Source organism: Corylus avellana, chromosome ca2 (genome assembly GCF_901000735.1).
Source record: "Corylus avellana chromosome ca2, CavTom2PMs-1.0".
NCBI lineage: Eukaryota > Viridiplantae > Streptophyta > Magnoliopsida > Fagales > Betulaceae > Corylus > Corylus avellana.
This window is the reverse complement of record NC_081542.1, coordinates 13,162,973-13,175,699: the sequence shown is the minus strand read 5'-3', so window position 1 is coordinate 13,175,699 and position 12,727 is coordinate 13,162,973. Positions and strand designations below refer to the sequence as shown.

At 36.2% G+C, this 12,727-nt stretch overlaps 1 protein-coding gene across 1 annotated transcript; it reads right to left on the bottom strand.

Annotated features, from left to right (window-relative positions):
* Positions 1–299: 299 nt before the first annotated feature.
* LOC132171549 (E3 ubiquitin-protein ligase SP1) lies at positions 300–9,572 on the bottom strand. The gene is made up of 11 exons (XM_059582897.1): positions 9,065–9,572; positions 8,770–8,822; positions 3,994–4,115; positions 3,776–3,871; positions 3,495–3,632; positions 3,343–3,408; positions 2,323–2,435; positions 2,128–2,238; positions 1,910–1,953; positions 1,725–1,827; positions 300–766 (listed from the first exon to the last, which is right to left on the bottom strand). Exons 1-11 carry the CDS (start codon positions 9,139–9,141, stop codon positions 664–666), a joined length of 1,026 nt encoding a protein of 341 aa, XP_059438880.1. The 5' UTR covers positions 9,142–9,572; the 3' UTR covers positions 300–663.
* Between the last annotated feature and the right edge of the window lie 3,155 nt (positions 9,573–12,727).

The window sequence follows — 12,727 nt, the reverse complement described above, 5'->3', positions numbered from 1 at the left end:
TAATCACAGCACCAAATTTTCTTTTCCTTTTGAAGTCGATCACTTGTCTTGCTTGTCTTCACACCCCACTTCCCAAAAGTAATAACAATGATTCCAAGTGCAAAACCGCCATTGGAAAAGTATATAAAGATAGGAGGGCGATCGGTGCAAATGAGATACCCGTATTGCATGCAATATAGACAAGTCAGCAAAAAATAAAATAAAATAAAACCGGAAATTACATTTTACCCTGTGTCCTAGGATCATAAAGTATGGAATTTTCTCTAAAATATCGTGTTATAGTCATAACCAGAGGGTAATAATCGAACATATGAACTACACAGCATCTCTTAATTGATAGAAATTTATCCATACTTGGGCAACATTGATTTACAGGGTTGTCTGGCTGTAGATCATTTACAATTCAGAAGATCCCAACAAGACACTCATCAATCACTAAATTACAATGTAATCATGTTGGGAATATTTCTCCAAACACAAGTAGGTTTCAAACTCGCTAACAGAAAAAGCTGTAGTGAAGGCTGAATGCAGCTTTTACCCCATCTAGTGAAGATAAATTGTCCCGATGAAGAACATTTTAGGCCTTTGACATTCCCAAAGGTGAAGTACAATCCTCCAGGTCTGATCATCTGGTATAATTGGTTAACTTATAGATGCAGAACATCAATGGCGGAATGTCTTCACTACCTGCTCGATTCGTCGCCGGCAAAGAGGACAGTTGGTCAAGTGCGAAGAGCATGTTATACAACAGCACATATGACCACACCTGAAAATCATAACCACAACGTCATTTGTTCAATCTCATTTTTGAATTGTCAAGCAACAACTAAATTTTGATAAGTAATTGAAAATGTCATTAAAAGTGTAAAACGCCCCTAAGTACATAAGAAGTATACAAGAGGAAGCACCTAGTTAGATGGAGCAAAAAAAAAGAAGTAAATCACTACTACTAATGGACAGGAGAAACATAAGCAATTGTCTAAAGATACAAATTTTGTTTTTAAAAAAGATGTAATCTCCTCCAAAGTCCTCTTACGGTCATTTCTTTCTCTCCATAAAAGGCATGTAGGCACCATCTTGAACTTGAAGGAACAACTAAATAAAGTGGGAACATAAGTACTCTTGAAAGAACAAAGCTAAATGTGGATTTGGTAGTCTCAAATAAGAACCTGTTGACCTGTTGGTCACTAGACACCACACTCAGAGGAGACACTCAGTTGATCTATTTTCAGACAACAGTTTCACATGATTTGCCCTACATGTTAGGCTAGTTGAGTACTGAGTAACTACTATTTACATACAACTCAAACTCAAACTGTTGCTCCCAAGGACTAGGGTTAAGCAAACATGAACCCTTTTCTCAATTCAGCTTCATCCGGAACCCATTGCCTTTTGAATTCTTGGCAACCATGCTTTTTCTCAAAATAAATCAAGTAATTTTTTCTTTTGTTATATAAAGTAACTTGTTGTCTTTAAATAAATGAAGATATCCTATTGAGTCAAATATTACTACCGAAAGTTAAAAGAAAGAATGAAGTGGGGCGCGGGGGGGGGGGGCGGCCGGGGCGCTAGATGTCCAGCTCTACATATTGAAAAAGTTTGCATGGCATCCATCTATACATGGGTTGGAAAGAAATATATAAACTGCACCACCTCATAGACAGATTGGCATCTAAATAATTAACATTTGCCTAAAACAAGGAAAATACAGCTACTTTTCTTACGGGACAAAAACGGCATTGTACTCCTGCTCAAGACATATGACACATATATCTGGCATTACTCTTTTGGCACCATCTGTTTCGTTGTCAGCCTTTTCATTTAAATCTGAAAAATTAGTTGGAATATTCAGTACCATATTGAAATAGAATCTGTGGAAGTTACATAATTAAGACCCTCAACGCTTTACCTTGATTATCTTGCCCTGATCTCTTGGCAGCGGCAGCCAGAACCCTGAATGTTCAGAATTTTAACTTCATCACAGATCAATCATTTTTATTTCTTTCAAATATACATAATCATAATTTTATCAAAAAGAGGCGATTTCTTAAGTACACAAAGAAGATCAGTTACTTCAACTTGTTTTGAGTTTCCAAATAGCAATGATAAAACACCAGCACAAAATACCTTTTCTGCAACTCCAAACGTCGCCTTCTTTCCATAATATATTGGAAAGTACGCTTAGCAATGAGATAAACACCAAACACTGTCAAACCCATAGATGCGTACTTATACCATCTGTTAAACACATCTCTGTTAATCATATTTAAAAATTAAAAATTAAAAAAAAAAAAACATGCAGATATATACACACAAACCAACCTCGCCCACTTCCCAAGATTTGCTATGAGCTGATCAATAGCTTTGGGAGAAACATAGAATGGTCCTTTATGGGGTCGTTGAATCCGAACTGTTCCAACATCATCTTTGACAGCCTGATCACAAGATTTAAACAATAAATAAATGAATAAAGCAACATCAAATCAAAATCCATCAAGGTCCATCATCCATGACCACAAGATGGATAAAATTTCTATGATTTATGTCTTTTTCTTTTTACAAGTATTTATGCATCATGTAGGTCTGCTCTCCATTTAGTTTAAACATTTTGCTCTAATATATTAAATTCATAATTTTTTTAGTTTTTTCTAAAGGATCAGATTCATGAGAAACATATTGAGCTAGATGTTTTTCTGATAATATTATCACAGAATAATTCATAGTGAAGGCACCGAAGGGAATGAAAGACCCAAGTTTACCAAATAAATGGTTGATTTATCAAGGAGTAGAGCATGCATGGATCTTTTTTTACCCCCAGCCCTGAATTGTTCCAACATGTTAAATTTTCTTCACCCATACGGCCTTTGAATGTCATTACCCCCAGCCCTTTCTCTTTTTTCCTTCTTTTCCCCCAACCTATTAATATGCATTACTCTGTGGCCACATGTTGACAGAGACTGAGCAGCTTATAAAAGAGCCACCGAATTGAAGCAAATTGATCTGAAGTGGAAGCAAAACTTAAAAGAAATAAATAATAACAATTTTATGATAGACGAAAGCTCAAAAAAAAAAAAAAAAAAATCGGAATTAGACTGATTCAAGTCATCCAGTTTTTAAGTAATGCTTTCATATAATACTCAAAATGCTGCGTTTGTGGTAATCGCATGACATTGCAATGATAAAATATCATCTAAATACTAATTATTTCATTATTCATTTACATAACGATATCCTCTTAATTGTTCCTCATTGCAGTATAACACTGAACCCTAAGTTGATACTGTTTATATCCTTCCATTGGAGGCAAAAGAATTTAGAATTTAATTATCATAGTAGTCATACCTCACCAACAACAGTCAAGGAAGTACCAGTGGGAAGAACTCGTTCAATTCGCTTGACTCCAAGCATCTAACAATGTAAATGGCACAACATTAATTGACCCAAAAATTCATTCGCTTGACTATAAAGGGATAAATTAACAAAAAATGGCATACCTTTAGGCCTTGAAGATAGTCTAATGTTCCACGAACAAGGGATCTTCCTGACTCTTCAAACACCTCACTTCCAACCGGTAATACAAAACCCGATGCACTTCGAGCTCCCACGACATATACACGGCCAGTTCCATCATCCTATTACATATGAACCAAGGAGCCACCGAGAAATCCTATGAGTCAAGCCTTAGACTGTATATGAAGGTCAACTTTCTTTAACAAAAGATGTCAATTAATGCTATAGACTTTGGTTTAGCAATAGTTTCAGGGGAGAGAGTTACCAGATACCATGGAACCTCTTTACTCATGGATAGCATCAAAGCAGAATCCTGTATCCATGAGCCAGCATCATTGTGCTTCAAAAAATGTTGTTCTGCCTGAGATAGATATGAATACAATGTTACATACAGATTACAAACAACTAAAAGACAAAAACTTATGTAGTTTTCTTATGAAAAAAACAAAAGTCATTGTGCTCTTTGAATCAATAAATGTTTACCGTTTCCTCTACAATTACACCCCGTAAACCACTGAACTCACAGCTGATTGGGGTTTCAGAACCAACTCTTCCAGAAATTGTGACAACCAAAGGTAATATACACCCAGCATCCAAAAATTGTGCTGAAAAGTGAGAATGCAGCATTCATCATGAAGGAACATATCCGAGCGCACTTTTTTTTTAATGAATAACATAACCGAACATACAAATCACATTAATAATCAAACAAGTCATCCCTAGAAGAAGGTGCATGTGGAAGCACATTGAAAAGCCTATATCTCAAGTTCTCAACACCCTTGGAAGACAAGGGGACACTTCACATGTTTTCTGGTTCATTTATTAAATTCAAGATGCTGCCATCCTAAGAATTGGGTTTGAAGATTTTCAAGATTGTTAGAACAGCTCACAAATGTCAGAATATAAACTAAATGAGCTTAAGCTTTAATAAATTCATCTCTTCTTATCAACTTAACATTTTGGAATATGTGGTGATTTAATATGGTATCAAAGTAGAGGTCATAAGTTCGAACCCTATCTTCATCATTCATCTCTCAAGGGGGCCTAGGGTGGCTGTCCAAGCAAAATAAGCCGCTCTCAAGGAGGTTGTATTCCTCCAAATATTATTCCAAGGGAAGGGGGTGCTATCATGAGATACAAGGACATTATAGAAAGATCTAACATCAAACATCCCTCTCTTGGAGGGATTCCAACAAAGCTTGTCTTCACCTACTTGCCTCAACCTAAAGGAATACAATAAGTTTAAAAATGAAGCAAATGCATCAACCTCCCAATTGTGAGCATCTCTAATAAAGCTTACATTTCACTGATCAGTATCATTGGTTAACTCCAAGTAATCTATCATGGAATAATCCTTTACACAAGAAATACAAAACAAATCCAAGAAAATAACCTTAAGGACCTAATCCCCACACTATTTGTCATGCTAGAATATAATTTTGGAGCCATCTCCCATCTCAAATCAGGTATGCCTAAAAAACTCCTCCAGCCACTCCTAATATTTTTCCACAAACTTACCCCATACAACCCATGAACCTCATTAGAATACCAACCATCCCACGAGCTGCCATATTTGGCATCCACTACGACTTTCCACAAGGAATCTCTTTCATGCACATAGAGCTAAATCCATTTCTCCAAAAGAGCACGATTGAATAGAAGCAAGTTTAAGACCCCAATCCTCCCTCATCAATCAGAGAGCAAACCTTGAACCAGCTTACCAGGCGAAATTTGAACTCATCACCTAGCCAACCCCATAAGAAATCTTGTTGTAACTTTTTTTTTTTAATAAGTAATGTTGCATATCAAAAGCACAAAGGTGTGCAACCTTAGTGCACATGAACTATACAAGAGAACGCTGAAAAAGAAAAAAATTAAAAAAAGCCTTAAACCCACAGAACAGGCTCTAGTCTTACCTTTACCCTGACTAGAGCCATTGCTTCTAACATCAAAATTAATGGAGCATTCCAAATTTTTAAGCTCCCTCTTTCCCTTAGGTTTAGAAGCACCCCGTCTTCTTGTTGTAACTTTTAAATGAGATTTGCAACACTAGCAGGAATGGGGAAAAGATGCAAATTGGACATGGTACTCTTTATTAAGGTAATCCTTCCACCCTTAAACAAGTATATCCTCTTCGACCCGGCCAAATGACACTCAATCTTCTCAATAACACCATCCCCAATAGACTTAGACTTAAAAGGATCTCCCAACGAAAGACAAAAATATTTCATAGGCACGTGCATCCCAAAATATTGGTCACACCATCAACATTATTGACACTACCCACATGAGCCAATTTTGACTTAGTCAAGTTAACTCTCAAACCTGGAACAACTTCAAAGCATAATAATAAGGCACGCAGAGAGCGTACACGTTTTGGGTTTCCTCCACAAAAAAGCAAGGTGTCATCTGCAAACAGAAGATGCGAAATATGAAGCGTACTAATGTTCATAGACTCCTCAGAAACGCTTAAAAGAAAGCCGAGCCAGGTAGGCGGGCTTGAGACCCAGTACGAGGGTATTAAGGTGGCTTTAGAAGCTTTTATTTATCAAAAAAAAAAAAAAAAAAAGAAAACCCCCATCTACAATAGAAGATGGCATTTTACTCGAAGCCCTCATAACAATTACAAATAGCAAAGGAGACAAAAGATCACCTTGTCTCAAACCACAAGAGCTATTAAAGAAACCAGGGGTGTCTCACCAAAACAAAAAAGTGTACCGAAGAAAAACAATGCTTTATCCAACTACACCATTCTCCCAAAAACCACACCTCCTCTGTTAGTATAATAAGAACTCCTAGTTAACATGTTCGCATGCCTTTTCAAAAACTAATTTGTAAATAACACTTGGCTCAACAAATCTGATTCTACCATCCAAGCATTCATTTGCTATAAGAACAAAGTTCAGGATTTGCCTACCTCTAATAAAATGCATTCAAGGGCTCTGGTATAATCTTTCTATAACCCTTTTTCAATCTAATGGCTATGACTTTGGCAATTATCTTGTAGACACCAGTCACTAGACTAATGGATCGGAAATCTTTAACATCAATACCCTCGGGTTTCTTCGGAATGAGAGCAATGAATGTAGCATTGAGGCTTTTTTCAAACTTGCTTCTAGCATGAAACTCATGAAACACCCTCATAACATCTTCTTTAATCACATCCCAGCAAGTTTGGAAGAAAGCCATAATAAAACCATCAGGGACCAACACCTTATCCCTATTCATGCCTTTTACCACTTCCAAAGCCTCACTCTCCTCAAACGGACGCTCTAACCAAATGGCCTCCTCCTCATCAATGGAATCAAATGCACGAAGTTTTTCCATCGAGTGGCTAACTTGAATAGGAGAACTAATTCCATCAAGTCGTTGATGGTAGAGCCATCGATTTTTGCCTCTTAACTTATTTTCTCCAATCTTGTAGCCCTCTCCAAATCCCAATAACTTTGTCTTTCCTCAGATTCTCTTCCTTGCGTGAGGCTCTCTCTCTTCCTCCAAACCATCAAGAACACAATTCATCCAAGAGGGTTTTTTTTTTTTTTTTTTCGTGTGTCGAATTCACCACATTACCAAACACCTGTTTGTTCCAGACTCTTAAATCAACTTTTAAGCCTTTAAGTTTGCAAGCCAAAGAGAAACTCAAAGAGCCTCGAAAATGATAGAAAGTCCACCACTGTTGCACTCTTTCCACAAAACCTTTGGCCTTCAACCACATATTTTCGAACTTGACCGCCATGAATACCTCCACAATCAAGGAGAATGGGGAAATAGTCTGAGCAAAGTCTAGACAATCTCTTCTAAGGCAGATTAGGAAATTGTGCTTCCCAATCCAGAGATACAAGAAATCTATCAATTCTAGACTAAAAGGGGGGTTCCCGATTATTTGACCGTGTAAAAATCCCTCCTATATGGAGAATATCCATGAGGCTTTGATAAAAAAATTAAGTCTAAGAAATCCACTATAGCTGGATAAAGACACATGTCACTTGATCTTTAGTTAGGATAAACAAGTGACATTAAAGTCTCCTCCAATGCACCATGGCAAGTTCCACCAACTAATCAAGCCAGCCAATTCCTCCCATAAATACCTCCTATCACAGTCGGAATTTGGCCCATAGACACCCACGAAAGCCCAAGAGAAGCCATCTTTGACATTTCTAAAAGAGTAAGCCACAATAAACTCCCCCCTACACTACTCAATTTTCTCCACCACCCTCCTATCCCACATAATCAAGATTTCACCAAAGGCCCCTCTAGAAGATAAATAACACTAATCCACATGATGACATCCTCACAAACTACGCATGACACTATTGGAAATAAACTCCAATTTAGATTCCTATAAACAAATAATACATGCCTTCCATTGTCTGAGTAAGTTTCTAACTCTAAGGCGTTTGTCAGCTTCATTCAACCCTCTCACATTCCAAGATAACAACTTAGCTCTACCTCAACTAGAGCTACAACCTTTTGAATCATAATTGAAAGAGCACGATAATCTTTTTAGTTCTCTGTTTTCTCTATTGCCCAATTTGGAACTAGAGGCCAAATCCTTCTGATAATGGCTCACACAAGGCGATAACCTGCTCTTCAAAGCCTTCACACAATATCCCCACATGATACCAGATTTCCTTCACTTTCTCATGTTAACATAATCAACGATCACTTTCTCATGTTCTTCACCAGAAGACATTACATTGTAGCCCAAGACATAAACAAAGTTGGAGTGAGAGTGTGAGACACCCTTGGGTGCCTATGACATCAATGTGTGTTAGTATTTTCACTTAAACTTATTATGCACACACGCATATGCAAATGGCATTTATCACATTTAACTGCAGAAGGGATAAGGGGCCCAACAGAACTTATGTAGGCCCAACCAATTTCTCATAGTAATGGACAAAGACTAGCAATTTGCATATCATGAATAAAGTTCTTATTTGTTACATGTTCTTCACTATGCACTATTATTGATATGCAACCATTTAGATCATCACTAAGGCTCAGCAATTCACGACCTAACAGAAGCAGCAGCCTCGTGCTGCAATTGGGCAACAGGTTCTATAAACATCCACACTTCATACATCAATCTAAATTCTATATCCACAAGAATTATATTCTCTTTGAACGTCTGAAACCCACAATACATCAATCTATATTCTATATCCACAAGAATTATTTGTTGCTTTCAATCTGCATTGGAACAACAAAAAAGGCTATCCAAAAACAAATCTTTCAGTTTCTCAAAAAGGCACATACCCAATTCCTTCAACTGATTCACCCGAGTAACCGTCTTAAGAATCTCCGCATCCCTGTGCCATCATAAAACAACAAAAGGAACAAAATTATATCAAAAACAAAACCCCAAATTAACAACTAATTTTCCAAATTAAGCAACAGCCACACTCCGTGCGTGTGTTTTGTACAGAATTTAGCTCGATTTACACAAGTTTTTATTCTTTTACTGTATTTCAAATCAAATTCATCGTAATTTAAATTAATTGTTTACCATAATTATTTTCAAATAAAAACATTAGGGCAATCAAGCACGGACCTTCCACTGCTCCTTCCGAGAACGTAAAGAGCAGCTGCACTCAAACAGCAACTGAGTCCACCCCACGGAATCACCATCTCCAATCAGCTCCACCACCAAACCAAGAAACCCTAATTTCAAGCACTTTTTGTGAAGCTTTTCATTGCAGGTAAAAAAAAAAACGATCAGCAGAGAAGCACCGCGAAGGATTGAGAAAATCCAATCTGGAAGAAGAGAGAGAGGGAAACGATTCACGAAGGTTCGGGAATAGAATAAATAAAACTCGTAATTACAAGTTTTTATTTCTTAAAGAAAAAAAAAATACTATTCGTTTCCCGTTTGTTTCCCGGGGAAATAGAGATTGGAAAAGAAAATGTGAGAGAGAGAGAGAATCGGGTGCGAGGAGTGGAGGAGGGGGTGAAGTAAGAGCGAGGGAGTGTGGGGGATGCGCAGGCTTTGAGTTGGATGTTGCTAAGATACGCCTGCTGGGTGTCCACCGCTTATCGTGCGCATTGCCTCGCCACTAAGTCACTTTGGAGTTGGACTAGCGGATGTCTGTCGTATAACTGGAGAAAGCGCACCGTTAAGTGTTTGTTTGTCCTCGTCCAGATTGTCTCCTCTTAACAAGATAAATAATTACGGTCTACGACATGAAAGGGCACTTTCGTATTCATGGTTCACTATGTTGGATTTGACAGAAAGAGCATACTTTTTATTATTATTATTATTATTTTGGTATTCGAGGGCATTAATGTTTATAACATGTTGCAGTAGTAGCAGCGGTTATTTTCTCATAATTACAATCTTAATTAGTTTAGGTGATTATTCTATTTTAAATAATTGGTAATGGTTGTGGTCAAGTAACTCGTGATTATGCGGCTATTTTTGTTTTTTTTTTGATAAAATTACATGAGCATAAAGCTCTTACAACGTAGAGTATACAGTTCTGAAAAATCATAGTCAAAAGTTATGAAGGTTACAAAGTAATATAAATGACTTCAAGCTTTCGCTAACCCATGTACAATTACATTTAAGGAACATATATGCTCCGTGCAGACTAGATCTAAGACATGGATAGCTCAAATAAAATAAAAAAATTTAAAAAAACTAGAAACTAAAAATCCGTTCGTGAGAGTTAAGCCCCCACACCGATCTACTTCATCCTCAACCTGAATGCCAGGACAATATATCCATCATCAACCCGAAGACCAGGACAAACAAAAAAATAAAACACAAAACACAAAAACCTCACAAGCAGCAGCGGAGGAGCACGGCTATTGAAGTCTAATTATAAACTGGTTTTCATAATAATTTCTTCTTTTTTTAATATAAAACTTTACATTTGTTAATTTAAAGGAGACAAAATGTTCATATTTCATAATATATTGTTAATTCAAACTACTAAATTATTAATGCCATTATTTATTTGTGATTTATCTCTTATCTCATATCTCAAATGTCATATGAGAATTATATATGTAAATTCATAATTCAAAACAATTATAAATCCAAAACAATTACAAATCCAAAATAATTACAAATCCAAAACAATTACAAATCCAAACTCAATCTAAACCAATTTACTCTACAAGGCTTCCATAAAAAACATTATAAATCCAAAACATAAAACAATATTACAAATTCAAAAGTGGATGTTGATGACAATGGATCTATAACTACAAACCTACGATTTTAAACTAATTTTCTCAAAAATTTAATAAACACATATAATAGGTACCACAATTGGTTAGTGATTTTAGGCGGTTATTAACAGTTAATAACCGCCCTACTTGTATATCCTTAGGCGTGATAGTAGCTTATATTTGATGGTGATTAAATCAATCAATATCCTAAATGGCCTAGATTGTAAGGAGTTGTATGTATTTACTTAGTTCGATTTGGCTATAGTTTCACCCTAATCTCACTAGAATTCCAATTGCATTAAGTGGTGGGTAGTAATAGTCTGGAGATAATAGTTCAATCTCAAAACCTAGTTCACACCTACTTTTTGCCATTGGACCAGTCACCCTTGGTGATTTCTCGACTAACTTAATACTTGAAAATGACACTCAAGGAGCCTTTGATATTCTCCCGAGCCACCTTGCCGTCTCTTACCACCCCAATTGCTACTATGTTATGGTTCTTTTGTGGCCTTGATATTGCTTTATTTGATTATTGCTCTTTTTTGAAAGCTCGATTTACAACATCAATGATTTTTTGCCCTTCATCATGCCTTGTCATCGCTCTCACAGGCCTCTCCGCTCTCCTTCGCCATCCTCAACTCCTCCTTTCGACCTTCACACACCACCGTGTAGCGTCTAGCGTCTGCCATACAACAGCACATGACACTCATGCGGCCTCTATTGGGAGCAGTGTCGCCTTGTCATTGCTTCCACCCCACAAACTGTTTTGGTTTGGTTATTTTGTTGTTTGTCTATAGTTGTATTTGTTTCTATGTATTTTCCTTTGTTTTCTGTTGTATTCTGCTTTGGGTTCTTGTTTCCTTGCACTTATGTGATTTGATCAAGTAGAAAAGACTTCTGCATCCGGTGTTCATTCCTTTTTGCGACAGTTGTTGTTGTTATCAAACAGGGGTTTGAGTAGGGTTGAAGGATATTTTGAAGGGTCATGCACATGTATACTTCCCTTACATTGGGATACTTCCCTTCTTGCGACAGTTGTTGTTGTTATCAAACAAGGGTTTGAGAAGGGTTGAAGGATATTTTGAGGGTCATGCACATATATACTTCCCTTACATTGGGAGTTTGGTACGGTTGAAAGATCTCGCGATGGTTATGCCCTTGCTTGTGGCCCCTGTTTTGGTTTTTGTACCGCTTTATACGGTTCTCTGAAAGGACTTGGTCAATTTTTGACCAATTTTTGACTATTTTGTTTGTATTTTATTCACTGTAATTTTTGTTTTTGGTCTATTGTTGGAGAGCCCACACTTTTTTCGGTGTTTTGAACCATGTAACACTTTTCCAAATTTGCTTTAAAAAAATAAAATGTTGTCAATACTTAGAGTCTACTTGGAATTGTGTTAGGAAACTTAAAAAATAATTTTAAGAATATAAGGAAAGATGGAGGAAATCAATGTTGTCAAGATATTTTATAGGAAAAAAAGTACACTTAAGTCTTAAACTACCACCTTATTTTCAATTCCCCCAAATTATTAATTATGTCAATGTCCCTCATAAACTACTAAAAATGTCAATGTCCCTTCCAATGACAAAAATATCATTTATAAAATTAAAAATAAATAAATTAAATTACATAAATTTTTTTTTTTTTTTTTTTTTTTTAAAAAAAAAAACTAAACAAAATGAAGCCACCACCATGTTTTTTTTTCTTCTTATTTTGTTTTTATCATTTGTTGTTTGGTTTTTTTTTTTGTTTTTTTTTTTTAATTTATAAGAATATTTTATTTTTTTATGGTCATTTTTGCCCTTTTACTAGCATGTTAGCATTGAGAGAGACATTAAAAGAGAAAGAAAAATTATACACGATACAAAAAAATAAAATCAGATTTTGTAATATTTCGAATCTAGTACATTAAAAAACTAATGCCTACAATCTAGGTGAGACAGTGAGAGCACACCATAATGAAGAGAAAAATTAATTTTCCCGCAACCTCATTCTCATGTTCTATAATAAGAAACTATCCCCTCTTCTTTTCAGATTAGG

What these genes read in the sequence shown, in the direction of transcription:
- LOC132171549 (XM_059582897.1), bottom strand. Translation starts at nt 9,141, where the DNA reads ATGGTGATTCCGTGGGGTGGACTCAGTTGCTGTTTGAGTGCAGCTGCT. An exon ending in ACTATCTTCAAGGCCTAAAG is followed by an intron (nt 3,409 to 3,494) that starts GTATGCCATTTT and finishes TTACATTGTTAG; the next exon opens with ATGCTTGGAGTCAAGCGAAT. An exon ending in CGTTTGGAGTTGCAGAAAAG is followed by an intron (nt 1,954 to 2,127) that starts GTATTTTGTGCT and finishes CTGAACATTCAG; the next exon opens with GGTTCTGGCTGCCGCTGCCA.